Source organism: Penicillium expansum (genome assembly GCF_000769745.1).
Source record: "Penicillium expansum strain MD-8 chromosome Unknown contig90, whole genome shotgun sequence".
NCBI lineage: Eukaryota > Fungi > Ascomycota > Eurotiomycetes > Eurotiales > Aspergillaceae > Penicillium > Penicillium expansum.
Window position 1 is genome coordinate 23,272 of NW_015971380.1, and position 21,015 is coordinate 44,286.

Here is a 21,015-nt window from a genome sequence, read left to right on the forward strand (position 1 = left end):
TTCCTGTGAATCCGACTTGCACTCAGCGACTGAGTTCTACCCTTTGAAGCCTGGCGACGTTGACAAGGCAGTGCCTTCGTTGCGTCCTCGGTGGGAATTTTTTTCCCTTAACACACCTTCCTCTTTGTTTTCTGACAACCTGTGTGCTCACAAGTCACGGCTGTTGAGATCACCCCTCCACACCAGGAAATCGACGGCCCATTTATCAATGCGATTTGTGGTCTAGACGATCCTCTCAGCAGATACAACTCCCTCGATTGCCCTTTTGCGACCCGATACCCCCCGTGGTCCTCGTCTCGCTTACGCACGAAACCGAGCTTTCGACACACAATTGAGAGCCTCCCTGAAAAGACGGGAAGCTACAGATTAGTGGGGTTACAAGAAGCTGGAATCTTTTCCCTTTCTTGATTTCCACTTTGCGCCGGTACCATCTCGCCCCCAGTAGGCGTAGACTGAGACCCAGCGTCACCCAAGGTCGTCCGGTAAAATAACCCGCACGTCGAATTTTTTTTCCCACACTCGATCAGAGCCACGATAAGCTCTCAATACGACATGTCTACGTTTTCGTACGCACAAGCCGCCAAGGGCGTCTCCGGGACACCGACCCCGTCCAAGGCACCATCAGAAACCGAGAAGACTGACTCCAAACCGGAGGAGCAGACCATCGTTGAGACTACAACGGAGGACGTACCGGCCCCCACTGAGTCTGAGCCCGTTCAAAAATCCGAGGTAGTCGCAGAGGAGAACAAGGATGATGATTTCACCACTGTCACCAACAAGCATGCCGCTAAGACAAAGGCCATCAACTCTCGAACATCAAGCCCGAGCGTTCGCACAGGCTCAAAGTCGCGCAAGACAAAGGAGGACGACTCAAATACCTCCAACGGCAACGCAGATGCCACTGCTGAGAAGCAGGTTCCCAGTGAGGGACAGACTGAGAAGGCCGAAGGTGCCGCAGAGAAGCCCACTGAAAAGTCCGAGGATTCCGAGAAAACCGCATCACCACCTAAGGAGCTGAAGGCTGCCCCTCTCCCTTCTGTCAACATTTGGCAACAGAGACGAGAGGCTCAGGACGCCAAGGTCAAGGCTGTCCCTAAGTCCGCTTCTACTAGCAAGGCTGCCTCCACCAAGGGTGCCTCAACTGCTGATGAGACCCAGCAAGACTCCAAGGCCGGCTCCAAGAAGAAGGGTGCCGATGGTGCACAGGAAGGTGCCAAGGATCGCAAGAAGACCGATGGTGGAAAGGCACGCGATGCTGGATCCGTTCCCCCAGTAGAAGACGCTACTGCCTGGCCTACTCCCCAAGTTGCGATCGGCGAAGAAAAGAAGAAGTCGCACGAAAAGACCGATAAGAGCCCCGTCATCAGACCCCATGGAAAGGAAAAGTGGACACCTGTTCCTTACGTCCCCACTGCTGTTTTCAACACCCCACTCCCATCTGCCGGTGGCCGTGGAGGTAGACGGGCCACTCGTGGTGGCCGGGACAGTGGCCGTGGAGCTCACGCCAATGGAGCCGCTGCTACCGATAAGGCTGCCTCTGGACAGGCCGCCCAAGGCGCAAAGCAGGCATCTGGAGACCGAGGACGCCACGAGGCTGGATCTGGACGTGCCGCTTCTCTTCCCGCCCAGGCGAGACGGTCCACAAGCACCGACGCTGGTGCTGCAGCTGATGCACGCAAGGCTTCCCAGGCACCCGAGCGCGGCCGTGGAGCTCGCAACGGAGATGAGAACACCAAGCAGGTGAATGGAGGAGAGACCGCCCCCCGCCCTCAACGTGAGGGTAAGCCCTTTGGAAGAAACCAGGATGCCCGCGCAGGTGACCGCAACCAGAAGGGTGGAAACCTGGCTATTGACTCGCAGGCTGCTACCCGCAGCAACGATCGTCGCTTCGAGGCCGGATCCAAGTCTGCCGACCCCACCGGTTTTAACGACTTCACCCGTGAGCGTGGAGAGTTCCGTTCTGAGCGTGGAGGTCGTGGATCTAACCGCGGCCGTGGTGGCGCTTACTCCAACTTCGGCGCCCAGAACGCCCAGTTCAATGGGTCCAACTCATTCGCTGCGCCCAAGGCGTTTGGCTTCAACGACCGTCAGCGGTCACAACAGCATGGCCTCCCCAATGGATCCCAGCAAGGAAACCGTATGCCCCTCCGATCGCCCTCTTTGCCCACTCCCGCAAACATGTACGGTGTTGTTTATCCTTTCCCAGGTGATATCAACACGATGTATGGCTACCCGGCTGTCAACTCTGCCCCGATGAGCGCTGTTCCCTACCAGCAGCAATACGTGGAGCCTTTCTCGCTCATGAACATGCTCTCCATGCAATTGGAGTACTACTTCTCGGTTGATAACATGTGCAAGGACATGTTCCTTCGCAAGCAGATGGATTCCCAAGGCTTTGTGCCTCTGAATGTCCTTGCCAGCTTCAAGCGTGTCAAGTCCCTCACTGAGGACTTTGAACTCCTTCGTCACGTGGCCCGTCAGTTGCGCACCGTTGAGTGCCAAACTGGTGAGGATGGCGTTGACCGCCTGCGCCCCAGAGACAAGTGGCAGCAATGGGTCCTCCCCGTGGACCAGCGTGAACCTGCTGCCCAGCATGACGGTGCCGCCCCTGCCAGAAAGACTGATGAGAACACCCCGGTTCACAGCCACTCCGAGAATGTTATCAACGGATCCGCTCGCCAGTTCGTTCCCAACGGTGTCGCCCATGATGTGAAGACTTCACTTTCGTCTACCGCTCCGGAATTCATGCCCTCATTGCTACCCACCGCAGTGAACGAAATTGCCAATGTAGGATACCCCTGGAACTCCCCAGCCTCCACTGATGACTCGACAACGTCGTTCTTTTCGTCGTCTTCCTCTTTCCCCGTGGACTATACATTTGTTGACCCTTCTTCCTCAGCGCGTGGACTAGATTTGCAGTCCGAACCCCCTTTTCCCTCTGATTTGGAACCGATGGTGACCCCGACGAGGTATGCTGAACTTTTTTCATGATAAATATCTTCTGTGAGGCACTGACTGACTGTATAAACAGCTTTGACGCAGATTACCTTCGACAACCAATCGGCGGTGCCGATTGGTTGATCAACAAGTCTTTTGCCGAAGCGCATCAACCAGCTCCCAAGTCAAAGGGGAAGGGTCTTTCGTCCACAGAAACGTCAAATTATGTCCCAAAAACTTTCAATATGTCTCGCAAAGAAACTTTCGATGGCCGAGGCCGACCGACGGCAAGAAGGTATAGCTTTGGAATGACCCAGCCCTACGAATCTTGGTCATTCACCTTGACAAAAAATTTCAATTCGCATTTGTACAATGAATTTAGGCGTTCAGCCCTTGATGATCTTCTGACTCGACACGTTCACCACGGTTTCAACGAGCTCATGGAATTCTACCGAAACTGTCTGCTTCACCGTCGCCCCATTCCTGACCTCGTGCTGTACGACCTGGTCCATCTTTCGCAAGATCAAACATCGGACTACCACACCCTCGTCTCCAATACGATCCATGAAACCATTGCCAGTGGAAAGATGAAACCGAACAACAGGGGGAAAATCAGCAAATATTTCAATACCCAACCTGGCGAGACGACGGGAGAAAAGTTATCATGAGCCCTTTTGCATTTCTTTCTGAATTTTGCTTCTTCGCGACACGTCTCCTTTTATTGCTTGTTCATCTTTCATGACCAGCATTATTCTTTTTTTTGTCCAAAATGGTTTTTTTTGCATGCATATTCGCCAATTTTCTCCTAGAGTTCCAAGTGACCTTTTCATTGCAATAACGCGGTCTGGGTTCTCGGTCAACTCGAAGCTTCGGAGTTTACTCATCTCCTTTTTTCTGTTTAATTTTCATTGCTTTTTCAGTCATGGGAGATTCTCAAAACGTTCTGGCGTCCGGGCATGATTTTACTGGCAGTCTCTCTTTCTTTCGATGCCTGCCACTACGGTGTGCCGGGCCCCAAAATTCGTTTTTTCCGCCCTTGACATAGATATTTCCACTACTTTTTTTTTTCTTTCCTTCCTGAGGTTGTGGTTTCCCTTTATCGATCCAGTCAATTTGCGATCCAAGCCTTCCATCGGCTCTGGATCTTAACAAGTATCAGCATGGCAATGACCCAGAGAAAAGCACCTGTCTTAAAAGTCTTGTCTGAGGTTATCTGTGTGTTTCATGTTTCGTTCATGGTACCAATCGGAGAAAATCAATCCAGCATATCTACATTGCCGATATCTTCTTCCCTAGGAGACCAATCCATTCGGTCTACCCAGTTCTTCTTTGAACAGATCTTTTGAAGTGGATCGATCCATTTTGTGCTTTTTTCTTCTTGCTGGAATTCCTGCACAGAAGATTTTGTTTTATCTGCTGCGTTATTTGCATAAACCGGGCTGTTCAGGCCTCTGTGGAGTAATATGATTGATATGATTGATATGCATACTATGCACGCTATGACATTAAACTTGCTCTGTAAGAGAATGTCAATTGTAAGATTTTTTTGAAAATATGTACATAATGAGGGTCTTCTATGTTGTATATAGAGTAAATCGAGTCTGATGGAATGAGGTTGGTTGTTCCTGCCTCAGGCAGCCAGAGCTTGCAACCTGGGAACCAAACGGAGATAATTCAATCCCGATCCGGCTCTAACAGCTCCCTTTCCCCTCTCTAGCTTTGTTCGGCACATCCAATCCACTGTGCTTCTTTGCCTTTAAACCTATTTACATTTAACACTACCTCTTGATCAAGATGGAGGGAGCATCCCGCCAGACGTCAAGGCTACTCCGGCCCCGTGGCCAGAAACTCCTTCCCCAACGTCTCACACGAACCTCCGCGGTCAGCACCACACCCTTCACCCAGATTCAACGACGGACACTGTCAAATTCCCGTCAGTCTCTCGCCCCAGAGTCTCTGCTTAACAGCTTCAGAAATGGTGGCTCATACGGCGAGGGACCCACCAGCTATTTCTCCAACCGACAAACACTCCCCGCGAACACCGTTGTGCGATTCGTGCCACAACAGACAGCATGGATCGTCGAGCGCATGGGAAAGTTCGACCGTATCCTGGAACCCGGTCTTGCGATCCTTGTGCCGTTCTTGGACCGAATTGCCTACGTGAAGAGCTTGAAGGAGGCGGCCATTGAGATCCCCAGCCAGAACGCCATTACGGCGGATAATGTCACCCTTGAGCTGGACGGTGTGCTATATACGCGCGTTTTTGATGCGTACAAGGCAAGGTGAGTGATTTAATGGCGGTTCTTGGTTGTTGTGTGGAATTGGACCAGTCGGAACAAACCAATCGCTAATACATCATTCGTCAAATTCTAGTTACGGAGTCGAGGACGCAGAATACGCTATTTCGCAACTCGCGCAGACGACTATGCGTTCCGAAATCGGTCAGTTGACCCTCGATCACGTTCTTAAGGAACGCGCCAATCTCAATACAAACATCACCAAGGCTATCAATGAGGCGGCTCAGGAATGGGGTGTCGTCTGTCTCCGATATGAGATTAGGGATATCCACGCGCCGGAGGCGGTCGTTGCTGCCATGCATCGTCAGGTTACTGCTGAGCGCTCCAAGCGCGCTGAAATCCTCGAGTCTGAAGGTCAGCGCCAGAGTGCGATCAACATTGCCGAGGGTCGCAAGCAGTCTGTCATCTTGGCTTCTGAGGCTCTGCGTTCTGAAAAGGTCAACCACGCTTCTGGTGAAGCCGATGCTATCAAGCTCAAGGCCGAGGCTACCGCGCTCGGAATTGACGCTGTTTCCCGCGCCATTGAGGAGGGTGGTGAGAACGCCAACAACGCTATTAGTCTCAGCGTTGCTGAGAAGTACGTCGCGGCTTGGTCTAACCTTGCACGTGAGGGAACGGCTGTTGTTGTTCCTGGCAACGTCGGTGACATGGGTGGTATGATTGCCAATGCTATGGCTGTCTACGGCAAGGTCAGCGAGACGCAGGCCCGGGGCCTGGCAAAGAAGACTCTTGGAGTCGAAGGCGCCTCTCAGTCACCGGAGACACCGCAAAGCAGCCAGGTGCCGACCTTTTTTGGGGAACACGCTGAGCAGAACACACAGTCTACTATCGCCTCGCAAACTGCGGACGAGGGATTTGAGACGGTCGCCGGCGAACACAAGAAATAAGCGTCTTTACTTCACCCAACCGAAACGAGAACGACGACTCCTCTCTTGATTTATTCCCTCCACCTTTTTTCTTTTTGTTCTGGCACCTCCACTCAGCTCCCTCGGTGTATGGGTGGGCTGTTTCCCACTCTGCTCTTCCAAATTCTTTTTCGAACTGGGCTCTTTACATTTACCCACCACTTCACATCTCCATTTCTTACATCTCCCACTCCTACTGCCTATTTTCTTCCCATTGTTTCCCGGCATTTCTTAAGGAGTCTTCCAAAACGCACGAGCTTCGCTGTGCATGTGGCATCGGATTCGCCATATTGGTTCCTGTATGTGTACATAAAAGAATTTTTGTTGATCAGAGAGCCGGCGAGGAGGGAGAATATCTCAATGTACAAGTATCAGTATCTTACATCTTTCCAGAAATTGTAGATCAGTTGCGAGACATCGGATGTAAATTGTATCATATCGGCTTTTCGCTTTCATCACTGGTGTGATTATTGCGGATCAGTCGGGTCTCAACATTGAACTATGCTATATCCACTATGTCTCTTCCTCAAAGAGCCATCTATCACATTCACTACGCGTTATTACAGTGGAGATGGAGGTCACCAAACAAGTACATTGTTAACAGCTCTTAGTCAAAAGGCCGTGCAAGTCCTACTTCATTCAAACCGAACACAGGATGGAGAACATACCCGAAAACGAATAGAATCAATCAGTTGAAACCAAAGATGCAGGAATTGGTTCAATATCAAACCTGATCTCAAGTGAGCAACTCTCATCCCAGGTCACAATCCTAGCAATATAATACGTACCTCTAGGAAAGATCTCCAGCACCAGATACACCGCACACTTCCCAACACGCGTACCCAGAAGACCTTGATACTCAGGGGTATTATACTCCCAGATGAGCGGTGCTCTACAAACTGGAGGCCAGGTGAGATCATTGCGCGAGGAATAGATAACCTCCTGCACGAAATTCCTAGTATTGGTGTTGACAATATCACAAACATAGAAGTGTCGCAGACTCTGTGGCTCAGCTATCTCCTGCAAATGAGCCCGGGCAATCTGGGAAAACTGAGGCCCGTCACTTCTGAAGATCCCCTCGGCGATGATCAGTCCCCTTCCAACTAGGATATCATATATGTTCTCGCAGCCAGCAAGACCAAGATCGCCCTCTGCATAATTCCGCGTCAGTGTCTGGTTGTATACCGCTGCATTGGAGTATCCCAGTCCAAATGCATCCTCCGCGACCTGGAATGGGATGTTGTGCTTGTCGGTACGGACGTACCAGCGCGCGCTTGTAAGGTCGGCTACTGTCAGGGTGCTGGGTTGGATTTGACATGTGGGATCTGTGGGGTCTTCGATCCATCGTTGTCGTATGGCTCCTTCGTCTTGGATCTTGCCGTATCGTCGTGCTGGGGTGGATATAGCGGGAGGTGTGTCTGGAGTCGTGGTTGGAATCCCTGCGGGTGGATTCGAAGGAACCCAAGACTGCTCTGAAGGTGCCATGCTGATCAGAACCTTGCCTGTCGATGATTCGAATGAGTATGTAGAAAAACGCTGGGATTTTCTTGATGAATTCTCTTATACTGCTGTTCGAATGGTGAGCCTGGGATACCGATTAAATGACGGATTGATCTATGCCATATATAGCGAGCATATACCAGTATAGAGGACCTGGTTGGGTTGGTATAGATATCCATGAGAAGAAAGAAAAGAAGATCACGGAACAAAGACAACAATGAGCTGGAAGAGAACAATGGTAAAGGCAATATGGGTAGATCATACAATACTGCTTGTCTGAGAGTTTCGACAAAGAACAAAGAGGTCTGTTTCATGAGCTTTGTGCTTCTTTGTGGAAATACATATTCGTTCAAACAAGACAATCACGACTCGAATAGCAATATAAAGCCAGAGCTTTTCCACCTTGTCGAGTATTTTCTTCCATCTATCAACTGACGATTTCTTGATTCACACGCGCAACAATGTCTCTTACCCGACCCAACCACCTAACCTACGAGCAGCACTTCGAGCGAGAATGCGAGATCTTCCAGGAAGCTCTCCTAAGGGAGGCACGCTCCCTTCATCTTATGGAAGACCGCCGCCCAGAGACCATTCAAATCATGTGTGATCTGATTGTCCAGTTGGGTATCCTCGCGCAGCTTGCTGAGACTATGTCTAGAAAATCCCCGATGTGTCCAACTGTCCTGATTAGTCCTCCGGGCTATTTCCTTGGTGAATTCCAGGACTTTTGCCACGCGAAGATTCTACCTGGTCTTGTTAGGTCATTGAACTGCCTCAGGGAGTCGATTACTATCTATCGTGATATCAACTACACAGTCGCTGCTCAATTGGAAGCGGCTCATGAGGATATGGCTTTTGTTTTGGATAGTCGCGAATAGTTAGTTTATTGCATTGGCTAGACATATAGAATGGTTCATTACTTGATGTTCCAAGTTAATAGTTACCTGTATCTTAAAGATATGCCTAGTATAAAATATGTTGTTATCAAAGAATTGTTGTCAATGAGTTGGCATTTTATGGCCTACGTCGTACATAGTCTATTGGTTCTGCTCGCATGACTATTGTAGTTTTGTAATTAGTCCCTCCATACTTCGTAGTAGATAACCAATTTCCTTTTTTCCCGCTTCAAAATATCTTATCTTTTAGATTAATCAAATGGCGGTCGATACATCACATACTCATTTTCGAGGTGGCTCGAGAGAGCTATATCTGTATTCTCTATCACACTTTAATGCACAGGCAGTTGACCATCACACTTTATCTACATATTTTGAGTATACACAGGTCCAAAGCAAACACCATCAAGTGTAAAACAACGTCATTACTTCCGAAAAGTGACAGCATCCAATGATGGGTTCACGATCTATTCGTGTCGCTTCCCCCGCTCTAACCAACCTAAAATTATCACTGGTATATCAAACCCCTTCCCCCCTTTTCCGTTCTTGATCTTATTGTATCCCCCACAACATACCTCCAAATCAATAACATAGCCTACAAAATATCCACCATGTCTAGCTCCGGAAAGGGATATACCACTGACAGCTCTGGCACCAACAGCCAGGTATGCCCCTCCTCCTTGTCCTATGTTATGCCATCAGAACACAAGATATGCATATGTTCTTGGTAAATTCCAGACTACCATCAATATGAAACTTACAAAAAGCCAAATTAGGGCAACCACTATTGCTCTCGTGACTACGGCTCCAGCGCGTCTAACTCGAACAGCTATCACTACTCTAATACGTAAGCACCTGCGTTGAACGAAGCTGCCATGAATAGGCAGTAGATAGAAACAGTTTATCCTGACGTTTCCTCTAGGGATGGATCCTACTACTACTCCAACCCCAATGGAAGCTCCTACTACAACAGCGGGTCGGGAAGCTCGACCTACACTGCCCCCTCTGGAGGATCTGGGAAGAAATGAATTTACATATGATAGCGTTGGCAAGGGATTGATGTATCATGAATGCTTGAGTTATGCGAATAGCTAATGGACGTATATGTTTTCTTTATAAATATCCATGGATGTGTGTTGATGTATTTGGTAAGCATGGTTCGTAGAGAATCTTCACTTAATGCCCCCATAGATTGTAGTGCTTACCAAAAAGATTATAATTAATTACCTATTTTATAGAGAGATTTTCTCTATAACCTTTAGTCTGTATTGTTTGGCTTCATTATCATAGATGATATCTAGATGAGATCTACATGTTTCGCCTCTTTTTCACCAGGGGATGAGGCTCAATGACACCGAGACCCCAACATGCAACTCCGCAGTTGATTCTAAGAGAGAAAAAAAGGATATACTAGTGCCTGAGGAATATTTGATTTTGCTATGATCATTCATTAAAGACAAGATTGTCCAGGTATACACTAAGTGGCCATACTTCCTGGTATAAAACCATGTTTGCCTTGTAACACTTTGTTTGATGAAAGCAACAGATATAAAAAGAAAAGATATCTGCATAAGATAAAACATACAAAATCATAGTGTCCTCAAAAGAAATCAATAAGTGCTAGCTAACTAGCCCTTGCAGTGTAGTTCAAAAGACACTATCAACGCGGGAGCTCGGACCAGGCAAATCTGGAGATCGCGACTTTTGGATTCGCGCCCTTTTAATCTCCGATCTCTCTCATCTGGACCTGAGCCTTATTTTCTTGGTTTCTTTCTTGAATCTCGTGACCAAGGAACCTGTTTGTTTTGGCTCTTGGTCCTGCCATGTTCCACGTCAAACTCATATAAACACCCAAAGACCAGCTCCCGACACGCCGCGCCGCTCCCCTCCTTGCCCACGCTCCGCGCACATTGGTGCTGATACGTGTCGCACGACTTTATCTCGAGACACGGCCACTCAAATCTTTGAGAAATTAGCGAATAAACGTGACTTTTCTCTGGGACTAGCGCGATGCATATCATAAAGCCGGTTTGGCTCACCCATGGAGGTACGGAGCTTGATCGCCCTGGTTTTCTTTGCTCGACGCCGATGGGACGGATACACAGTGCTTCTTGAGAGCAGAACCAAACCATCCCATGAAAGGGCCAAATTTGCTAATGTCATTGCTCTGATACAGGTGAACGCAAGGATTTCGAGGTTTACAGCTGCGATGTCTCGCCAGATGGGAAGCGACTAGTCACAGCTGCTGGAGGTGAGCTCGACCCTTTTTGTTTTGAGGTGGAGGTCACAGACACCATGCGCCGTGGAGGGAATTGTCGCTGACATCCTTGCTTCTGATTCGCTTTAGATGGATACGTGCGAATCTGGTCAACAGATGCTATTTATGGCACCGGAACTCCCGAACTCGAGGGCAAGCCAAAACAACTGGCATCCATGAGCAACCACTCGGGCACAATTCATACCGTTCGTTTTTCACCGAACGGGAAATACCTGGCGTCAGGCGCAGATGACAAGATTGTATGCGTGTACACTCTCGACGCTAACCCTCCAACACACTCGTCAACATTTGGTATGCTTTAAACACACTGGAGATTGAGATGGAGGCAGAAACTGACAGATGTGTGAAAACTCTTAGGCAGCGATGAAGCACCCCCAGTCGAAAACTGGCGCACAATTCGGCGATTGATCGGTCACGACAATGATGTTCAGGATCTTGGATGGTCCTTCGACTCATCGATACTGGTCTCCGTTGGGCTGGACTCAAAGGTCGTGGTGTGGTCTGGTCACTCCTTTGAAAAGTTGAAGACGATAGCAATCCACCAGAGTCATGTCAAAGGCATTACTTTTGATCCGGCAAACAAATATTTCGCAACTGCTAGCGATGACCGGACTGTCCGCATCTTCCGATTTACATCCCCTGCCCCCAATTCTTCAGCTCACGACCATATGAACAATTTCGTCCTTGAGCAAACAATCACAGCCCCATTCGCCAATTCTCCTTTAACGGCCTATTTCCGTCGCTGTTCTTGGTCGCCTGATGGGATGCATATCGCAGCTGCAAACGCTGTGAACGGTCCTGTGAGCTCTGTGGCCATTATTAACCGTGGATCGTGGGATGGCGACATCAACTTAATTGGACATGAAGCGCCTGTTGAAGTTTGTTCGTTCTCTCCAAGACTTTACGCAACCGAGCCGCCCGGTAAGAAGCAAGCCGATGGGCAGCCTGTACCGCAACACCATATTACCGTCATTGCTTGTGCCGGTGGAGACAAATCTCTCAGTATCTGGATTACAAGCAATGCACGGCCGATTGTGGTTGCGCAGGAAATGGCTGCTAAGGCTATTTCGGACCTAGCATGGACTCCTGATGGAAAATGTCTCTTTGCTACTGCTCTGGATGGCACAATTGTGGCAGTAAGGTTTGAAGATGGCGAGCTGGGCTGGGCCACGGAAATGGAAGAGAACGAAAAATCACTCACTAAGTTCGGAACTAATCGAAAGGGTGCCGGTATCACAGAAACCACCGATAGCTTGTTGCTGGAGGAAAAGAGCAAGGCCGGTGAGATCAAGCACGTCGAAGGGAGAATGGGTGCACTGATGGGCGATAGCGCTGAACCTGCTACAAATGGGGACAAAGCCCCACAGCCATCAAATGGAACCACACCTGCTCGGGGCTCTTCGCCAGCTCCTGAGGCTACGAAGACCCAGACGAATGGAACTCCTTCGACACCTGCTGCTACAGAAACAGAGAAGCCTGATCCTTACAAAGCCAAGCTGGAAAGACTTAAGCAACGTCCAACATACACCAAAGAGGGCAAAAAGCGTATCGCTCCATTACTAGTCTCCGGAGCTGGGGCCGGCGAGTCATCTCTCCCGCAAGCCCGTTTGATGGCATCTGTCAGCAATCAGGTCAAGGCTGACGCGCCGACCACCATTGTTGACCTGTCAAAACCCTTCGATGGTCTACCCAAGGGTGGCCTGGCTGCTCTTCTTCTTGGAAACAAGCGCAAGCTAGCCCAAATAGAAGGCGACGAAGATGGAAGTGTAGAAAAGCGTGTGACACTTGCCAGTCAAAACGGTGCAACTCCCATCATGGCCAATACACCCGACGGCCTTCTACCAGCTCAAGTTCAAACTGCCACGACCGGTCAACACCCAACTCCAGAGTTCATTCGTCCTGCAGTCACAAATCCTTGCATGTCGGTCAGCCAACTTCGTCTAGCAGTCCCCAAAATCCGCAGCCAGATTCTCCGCGCCCTAGATTCGAGCGGCAAACCGACGGAACAACCTGGCCCTGGTACAGACTCAAGCTCTACCAAGAGTCGGGTGGACGTGGTTTTCGAAGCTCGGAACCCATCACCAGCAAGTCTGACCGGCCGAGCTGTGGACCGCGAGCCAGTACGTCTGACATTGTTCCGCGGAGATCAGCCATTGTGGCAGGACTTTTTACCACGGACTGTCCTTCTTGTGACTGGTAATCAGAGCATGTGGGCAGCTGGATGTGAGGATGGATCAATCTACCTTTGGACACCGGCAGGTCGCCGTCTGGTAAGTGCGCTCGTTCTCGAGGCACAGCCTGTTATATTGGAGTGCAATGGTCCGTGGATCCTGTGCATCTCCTCTGTGGGCATGTGCTATGTCTGGAACGTGAAGCACTTGTCTTCTCCTCACCCTCCAGTCTCCCTCCAGCCTGTCCTGGATGCAGCAATTCATACTATGGGCGCCAACCCCACTGCCGCTCCTGCAGTAACAGACGCAAGAATCAACTCGGAGGGCCGAGTCATCGTTTCTTTGTCCAACGGCGAAGGATACTCCTATTCTCCATCCATGTTCACATGGCAGCGCATCTCGGAAGCTTGGTGGGCTGTCGGCAGTCAGTACTGGAACACCACAGACGCACCCGTGAGTAACTTGCAGGCCAAGGACGCACAGCAAGACAACAAGGACGCCAAGGCAGCTGTCGCAGCCGGCATCATTCCTTGGTTAGAGCGAAACACTACGAATGAGACTCTCCTTCGCGGAAGAGCGTACTTCCTCCAGCGTCTTATCAAGGTTTTATTGTCACGCGAAGGATATGAGACTTTCGAGTCTAGCGTATCCATTGCTCATCTCGAAAACCGTCTCGCTGCTGCTCTGTCCCTAGGTGCCAAGGAAGAGTTCCGGTTATACCTATCTATGTATGCCAAGCGCATTGGTGCCGAGGGTCTGAAACTGAAGGTCGAGGAGCTCCTGAAGGGCCTCATTGGAGGTCTTTTCGAGGACGAAGATGATGCCAGCGAGGGAGTCTTGAAATTGCAGGCCAATGAGCGCGAAGGCCGTAACTGGCGCGAGGGATCTGATGATCTGTGTGGCTGGCCACGGGAAACATTGTTGAAGGAGGTGATTCTAGCACTTGGTATGTTTCTGTTCTTTATGCTTTTTTCTTTTGATGCTTCAAATACTAACGAACTTTCATCTAGGCAAACACCGCGACCTTCAACGTGTGACAGTGCCTTACGCTAAGCTTCTGGATATGGTTGACACTACATCAGAGCATGGCGATGCAATGGATCTCTAATGATGGTTTCTCTCTTGCTACCTATACCTTTTCTTCTGTTTTCGCTGGCGTTCAATAAGTTCGGGCTGGGTCGCCCAAAAGGGTTTGCATTATTTATCTCTGCTGAGGCGGGATTGGAGATGATATATCTCATTTTCATGGTGTATTTGTATCATAGGTTCTTTTTTGGGTCTTTCTTATTCAAGTTAACCTGTTCCTTTCTTGCTATGATCTGGTTTTGTTCTAGGATCAAGTAGACAGACCCTAATAACTCTCGATACACACAGTATTACGTACATGACACCCACATTGCTTCAGTGACGTCGTCAGGGCTTGACTCTCACGTGGGCGGTGACAGCTCTGCAGGCAGAAAATTTGAAGATATCTGGCGCGTACCTCAACAACATTGCATTTTGATAGCTAAACACGCATTCATTTACTCTCTTTATATACATTGACCTTGTCCGCAATTGCTGTGGGCAACCGCAATCACGTCTTCTACTTCCTCCATCTTCTTCCTTCGTATCGTCGATCGATCCGCAGCTGGTTCTGCATTTGGCGCGCTCCATCCTTGTTCCCGCTTCCGCCTTTCGACTTCCCCCCACCTCCCACCTCTCTTCTGTCGCTTCTACTCAAGCAAGAAGAAAAAATCCAATAAAATGCCTCCCAAGAAGCAGATAGTCCAGGAAAAGGTCCTTTTGGGCCGTCCAGGAAACAACCTGAAGAGCGGTATCGTATGTGAGCTAGGCCCCCACCCTTTCTTTTTTTTTTTTCCTTTTTTCCACACAGCACAGTCCACTTTTTACCTCCCGAAAAACTACTTAAACCCCCTTGCCCCCTTCCGTCTCACATTTTTTTTCTTCCTTTCCTCCCAACCATGATTGACTAACAATATGGCTTCAGGTTGGTCTTGCCAATGTCGGCAAGTCGACACTCTTCCAGTCCATCACTAAGTCCTCCCTCGGTAACCCGGCCAATTTCCCATATGCCACCATTGACCCCGAGGAGGCCCGCGTTATCGTTCCCGATGAGCGGTTCGACTGGCTCTGCGAGCACTACAAGCCCAAGTCGCAGGTTCCTGCTAACTTGACCGTGTACGATATTGCCGGTCTCACCCGCGGTGCCTCGACTGGAGCCGGTCTGGGTAACTCTTTCCTGTCGCACATCCGCGCTGTCGATGCCATCTTCCAGGTGGTTCGCTGCTTCGATGATGCTGAGATTATCCACGTTGAGGGTGACGTCGATCCTTGCCGTGATCTGACCATCATCAACGAGGAGCTCCGCATCAAGGATATCGAGTTTGTTGAGAAGGCTCTTGACCTTCTTGGCAAGCAGACTCGTCGTGGTGGACAGTCTCTGGAGATGAAGAAGCTCAAGGAAGAAGAGGCTACTACTGCCAAGATTCTTCAGTTCCTGAAGGATGGCAATGACATCCGCAAGGGTGATTGGAGCCCCAAAGAGGTATGTTGAAAATTTTTTCTACTTCTTTTCCCCACTCAACTTGCCCTTTTATCCACACCCAACTCCTTTCCTGATGAATAAGAGCACTGCTCGAAATTAACCCAGCTCGTTGAGTGCCCTCATTAAAAGGATACTCACAATCCGAGGGCACCTTGAGAAAAAAAGTTATATGCTGAAAATTTTGGAGTCCACTTCTACATGATTGCATCACTTAAACTCTTTGAGAATTCTCATGCTAACCAAGTTGGTTATAGGTCGAAGTCATCAACCCTCTGTTCCTTCTCACTGCCAAGCCCGTTGTGTACCTTGTCAACCTGAGCGAGAGAGATTACATCCGCCAGAAGAACAAGTACCTCCCCAAGGTCTTTGAGTGGATCAAGACCAACTCGCCCGGTGACCCCATCCTTCCCGTCTCGGCTCAGTTCGAGGAGCGTCTGACCCTGATGCACGATGATGCGGCCGCTGAGGCTGAGTGCAAGACCCTGGGCACCAAGTCCGGTCTGCCTAAGATCATTACCACTATGCGTCAGTCCATGAACCTCGGCAGCTTCTTCACCACCGGTGAGGACGAGGTTCGCCAATGGACCATTCGCAAGGGTATCAAGGCTCCCGCCGCGGCTGGTGTTATTCACACCGACTTCGAGAAGACCTTCATCCAGGCCATCGTGTACAACTACGCTTCTCTCCGTGAGTACGGTGATGAAAACGCCATCAAGGCTGCTGGTAAAATTATGACCAAGGGCAAAGATTACGTCGTCGAGGACGGCGATATCATGCTCATCAAGGCCGGTGCTGCTAAGCACTAGGTGCACATAGCCCATAGTTCTTTAAATGATACACCAGTGTTAAGTCTTCAAAATTTTTTCCAACTGTAGATCTCAATTTATCTCCTGTCCAATTTGACTTGACTGGTGCATAAATCATCTTGGTTCGCTCTGTCGTATTCGTTAGGTTCAAGATGCGTGTTTGGTTACAGGACATACCATATTTCCCTTCTGTAGATGGCCCAATTGCCTTGAGTATTTGGATATCAATCTATCATAGCTCATCCACCCTGTAGGATCATACAATCCATTATATTCTGAGCCCGTTCAGCATCAAGTAAAAAAATGCAAAGCACCCTATCAGTCACGTGACGACATCCCCGCGCATCCCACTTGCGTATCAAGAGCTTGATTCTCATATTATCACACCCTCAACCAACATCATGTTTAAGAAAGAGTGAGTTAAATGCATCAATCAACTCACAACTATCCCACCGCTAGTCCAGCTCCTTGATTGAAACCCTCTGCATGCCGAATGGGAGCACTGAACTCCCTCCGCTTGCAGGCACCGCGAAGGCCGCAGGAGCTGTCCAACACTCTAGATCAAGACATACACAGCTTCTATGGGATAGCTTTTGCTACATAAGTTTATCAAAGACACTAGCTAACATCCGTGTCTCATCTAGTATCCCCCCAAGCAACCGGTCTAAGGTGAAGTCCTCAGTGCAGCGCGGCCTGCGCCAAAAGCTGCTGGAGACATACCCAGGCCTGGAGCCTTTCATTGAAGATGTCATGCCAAAGAAAGCTTCATTGGAAGCTGTGAAACTGTACGCATCCCATCCCCCCAGTTTTCGCCTCCCAATTCCAGCAACGTCATCTCCGACTTTCAACACAAACATACTATGCATCTTATGCTACAGGCCCAAAAGCTAACCAAACCCACCACACCACCCCAGACCCGATCGCGTGACCCTCTACACAATAGACTCAACCCCCCTCTTCTTCCAGCCCATCGACGGACCCCCAGTCCCCCACCTCCGCCTTATCCACGCCTACCCCTCCGCTGTCCCGACAATCCAGATCGACCGCGGCGCCATCCGCTTCGTGCTCTCTGGAGCAACACTCATGGCTCCCGGTCTCACCTCCCCCGGAGGCCGTCTACCTGATGCCGAGCATGCCCTTGAGGCTGGGCAGATTGTTGGTGTCAAGGCTGAGGGGAAGGAGGAGATTTGTATGATTGGTATGCTGAAGGTTGGCACTGAGGAGATTAAGAGTAAAGGGAAGGGAGTTGTTATTGATGAAGGCCATTATCTTGGTGATGGACTTTGGAGAATGCATTTGGATTAAGAGGCATGGTTTTCTTTTTTTCTAAAGAAGAAGCATGGAACGAATTCATTGGGCTGGGGTTGGGGTCTTTTGATTGGGCTTAGAACTATACCTCTATGCACGTATGGTGATGATTATGTGTTGGATGATTTGAAATGAAATATCCCCCCTCTGGACAAGGATCCAGACTGGTGCAATCGATGTATTGATTAAATGTACACGTAGATAGGTTCTTGTAGTGAGGCTGTAAGAGTAGTTCTTGATACAAGGCTTAGCAGTTCTATACGTTGTAGGAGAGGCCGAGGTATATACTTAGGTGATCCTCTGCGGGGAGGTACTCGGAGGTCCTTAGCTTCAAATATCCACTTCCCTCATTTTCATCAATGTCTCTTTTGATCCAGTCGACCCTTATCTCACGATGCCTTCCAACGGCGGAAAATGCCGATTGTGGTCTCGGCCAGTGAGTCAAAGCCAGTGAACCTTGAAGGGATATCATACATAATAAATACTCATATTTACTCCTATTACAAACTATACTGCATTAGATCCTTCAAATATTGTTTGAAGCCGCAGACCACTCGGGAATGTACTTTTGAAGCAGATCCAGCGCCGGCATCCACGCAAGCAGCTCCGGGTTATTACGTAGAGCCCAAAGAGTGTTTTTAATCTCAAATCGAGGCGCATTTCCTTGGACCTCCCAACGTGTGTGAGTACCCCATATCTTCTCCTGGAATAGCGGAAGAAAAGGATGTAGCCGGCTCATCGCATCGTTGATAAACATTTCCAGCCAGCAGGAAAAGGATATTGCTTGCATAGAGCGAGAGCACTGTCCACTGACTAGGTCAAATGTTTCTTGAAGATCTATTGGGGCCGGCTGGATCAAATTATAAGCATGGCCCACGTTCTCCTCGAAGGCGGCGATTCGCAGCATCGCATCCACCACGAAATCCACCGAGGTGAAGGCTTTGCATTGCCCCGGCACGACGGGGTAATAACCCAGCCGAAGACAGGATGACATGAGACAACTGATAAAATCCTTCGGGTTCCCTCTTCCCGTCCGACTGTGGCCGAGGACATACCCAAGACGGACGATGATCGCCGGCGAACCATTGTGGATAGCATTCCATACTATATTTTCCGCCACGAACTGGCTTTGGGAATATCCAGTGTCGTACTGCAGAGCTGCAATATGGCTTAGTGGCTGCTCATCCTCTGAGACGGTCTTGGTTCCTTGGACAAATCCTGTAGGTCCATACGCGGCGAGGCTTGAGGTGTAAATGAGCCGTTTTGGTCGGGAGTGGTTGGCAAGCCTTATCATTTCTAATGTTCCGAGGACATTGGCCGCTCGGTGACAGGAGTATGGCTGGATGTAACTGACTAGTGCTCCCAAATGAAAGACCACACTCGCCCTGGTTGCATAGTGATTGTACTGTTCTTGAGGAAGGCCGAGGCGCGGGAGGGACAAGTCGCCGGGGACAGAGATGATTTTTCTCTCCTGGGAACCAGGCAGTCTGTACTTCTCTAGTGTTTTCTTAATGCACAAATCGGCTGCAGATGTGTCCTGCACCCGAACAAGACATGCGACTTGGATGACCTGGGGCATAGACAGCAGTGTTGCGAGAAGGAATGCGCTGACGAATCCAGTGGCTCCGGTGAGGAATACTCGGCCTTCTGAAGCGTCGAGCCAGTCGACGGCTGGATTGAGACTGGCCGGCAGGTCTTGACCTAGAAATGAATCACGAGCTAGCACGCTTTGCTCGTCCACTGCGTCTGGCAAAGCTGCTCCATTCTTGTGCTTTTGAACCAGCTGGGTGAGCTGGCCTAGTGTGGAATTCTCGTAAAGGGCTGTGGACCGTAGCTCGATTCCTAGTGAAAATCGAATTCGGCCGATGAGATATGCGACTTGAAGTGAGGTTCCGCCCATATGGAAGAAGTCATCAGAAGAATGCAGGCGGTCCTTTGGATATCCCAGTATCTCGAGCCAGAGTTTCCGCTCGGTAACACTCGACTCTCATGCGCGACCCTCATCTTCTCGGTATATAGTTGTTCAAGCTTCCTTCGGTTATACTTCCCTATTATCCCCAATGGAAGCTCCGCGAGGAGCTCAACGCGAGGCGCGGCAAGACGAGGAGCGCGGTTCACGAATTCTCGTGCTAAGATCTCCCGGTCGATATGAATGCATTGCGGTACAATATAGGCAACCAGTATTGGCCCCATGTCGGCATCCTTGGGGTCAACCTTGACAACCGCTGCTGCGGAGGCGAGGTTCGTGCTCAAGAAAATATTCTCAAGACCTTCTAACTCGACACGATGGCCCCGGACCTTGACTTGCCTGTCGCAACGGCCGACAAAGTTGTACAACCCAGACTCATCCACGCGCATGATATCACCTGTTCTATAGGCATGACACGGGAATCCCATTGCGATACCTTTCAATGGAAAATGTTGGGGGTCTACAAACGACTTAGCGGTGGCTAGAGGATTCCTATAATATCCCCAACAAACTCCTGCACCCGTTATTATTAGCTCCCCTTCGCTGCCCATCGGAGCTGGATTGAGATTTTCGTCAACAATGAACAGCTGCAAATTATCAATTGGCCTTCCGAGCGGAATATGACCATTGTGAATATCGGCTGCAGTGACTTCGTGCGAGATTACAAACACAGTGCATTCTGTTGGCCCGTACATGTGGACTACTCGCTCTGGGGAACCATGATCGAATATTCTCCGAATCACCGGCACGTTGATAATCTCACCACCGGTCAGTAGAGTGTAGACAGTGGAAAATTCTCTCAGGCAGATGTTGACAATTGTGTTTAGCAACGCGGTAGTGACGAACACAACCTCGATTCGGTCCTGACGGAGACTCTGTGAGAAGAGAACGGGGTCTATTACTGTCTTATGTGGATAGACCACCACCGTTCCACCTCTCAACAAGCACACCCAGATTTCATACAGGGCGATATCGAAGACCGTATTGCCGATGTGCGCAAGGCGTTGGCAATCTTCAAATGGAGTGGTAGAATTGAATGCCAAGTTGATGATTGCATGAGGACGGCTCTAGAAAAAAATTTTGGTCTAGTATTAATAAATCTGACTGTTTTTCTTTCAACTACCTACTCTCGCTCTAATCTAACCAAGGTTCTCTCGACAGGAAGGAAGAGAGAGGGCAAGAGCTCTGAGGCTATCAAAATTGTGGCCTTAGGCAACAAGTACAAGTAGTATAGAGGAGGCTCTTTCAGGTATCTCTGGTTATATATAATGGAAGGTATAGTAGCTATACCCGGGATAGGTATACCTATAGGCCGTAGGCGTTATAGACGGGCACTCGAAAATCTAAATAGCCTACCGCCTACTATGGACAGGCGATGGGTACCTCCTAGGTGCCTATGG

General features: G+C 49.5%; 8 protein-coding genes across 8 annotated transcripts; 6 read left to right on the forward strand and 2 right to left on the reverse strand.

Annotated features, from left to right (window-relative positions):
- Positions 1-552: 552 nt before the first annotated feature.
- PEX2_032180 (La domain family) lies at positions 553-3,605 on the forward strand (the record flags this gene model as incomplete). Its single annotated transcript, XM_016740493.1, has 2 exons — positions 553-2,969; positions 3,032-3,605. 2 exons carry the CDS (start codon positions 553-555, stop codon positions 3,603-3,605), a joined length of 2,991 nt encoding a protein of 996 aa, XP_016596881.1.
- A 1,126-nt stretch (positions 3,606-4,731) lies between these two features.
- Positions 4,732-6,121, forward strand: PEX2_032190 (SPFH domain-containing protein; the record flags this gene model as incomplete). Its single annotated transcript, XM_016740494.1, has 2 exons — positions 4,732-5,219; positions 5,311-6,121. The coding sequence occupies 2 exons, from the start codon at positions 4,732-4,734 to the stop codon at positions 6,119-6,121; spliced, it is 1,299 nt and encodes a 432-aa protein (XP_016596882.1).
- Positions 6,122-6,823: 702 nt separating this feature from the next.
- On the reverse strand, positions 6,824-7,624 carry PEX2_032200 (uncharacterized protein; the record flags this gene model as incomplete). The annotated part of the gene is made up of 1 exon (XM_016740495.1): positions 6,824-7,624. One exon carries the CDS (start codon positions 7,622-7,624, stop codon positions 6,824-6,826), a length of 801 nt encoding a protein of 266 aa, XP_016596883.1.
- A 476-nt stretch (positions 7,625-8,100) lies between these two features.
- On the forward strand, positions 8,101-8,517 carry PEX2_032210 (uncharacterized protein; the record flags this gene model as incomplete). Its single annotated transcript, XM_016740496.1, has 1 exon — positions 8,101-8,517. The coding sequence occupies one exon, from the start codon at positions 8,101-8,103 to the stop codon at positions 8,515-8,517; it is 417 nt and encodes a 138-aa protein (XP_016596884.1).
- A 2,028-nt stretch (positions 8,518-10,545) lies between these two features.
- hir1 (putative histone transcription regulator Hir1) lies at positions 10,546-14,092 on the forward strand (the record flags this gene model as incomplete). Its single annotated transcript, XM_016740497.1, has 5 exons — positions 10,546-10,582; positions 10,712-10,786; positions 10,883-11,104; positions 11,171-13,930; positions 13,995-14,092. The coding sequence occupies 5 exons, from the start codon at positions 10,546-10,548 to the stop codon at positions 14,090-14,092; spliced, it is 3,192 nt and encodes a 1,063-aa protein (XP_016596885.1).
- Positions 14,093-14,730: 638 nt separating this feature from the next.
- PEX2_032230 (YchF/Obg family ATPase) lies at positions 14,731-16,338 on the forward strand (the record flags this gene model as incomplete). Its single annotated transcript, XM_016740498.1, has 3 exons — positions 14,731-14,805; positions 14,975-15,532; positions 15,787-16,338. 3 exons carry the CDS (start codon positions 14,731-14,733, stop codon positions 16,336-16,338), a joined length of 1,185 nt encoding a protein of 394 aa, XP_016596886.1.
- Positions 16,339-16,739: 401 nt separating this feature from the next.
- PEX2_032240 (translation machinery-associated protein 20) lies at positions 16,740-17,643 on the forward strand (the record flags this gene model as incomplete). The annotated part of the gene is made up of 3 exons (XM_016740499.1): positions 16,740-16,753; positions 16,983-17,123; positions 17,253-17,643. The coding sequence occupies 3 exons, from the start codon at positions 16,740-16,742 to the stop codon at positions 17,641-17,643; spliced, it is 546 nt and encodes a 181-aa protein (XP_016596887.1).
- A 529-nt stretch (positions 17,644-18,172) lies between these two features.
- On the reverse strand, positions 18,173-20,043 carry PEX2_032250 (Male sterility, NAD-binding; the record flags this gene model as incomplete). Its single annotated transcript, XM_016740500.1, has 2 exons — positions 18,173-19,579; positions 19,645-20,043. The coding sequence occupies 2 exons, from the start codon at positions 20,041-20,043 to the stop codon at positions 18,173-18,175; spliced, it is 1,806 nt and encodes a 601-aa protein (XP_016596888.1).
- Between the last annotated feature and the right edge of the window lie 972 nt (positions 20,044-21,015).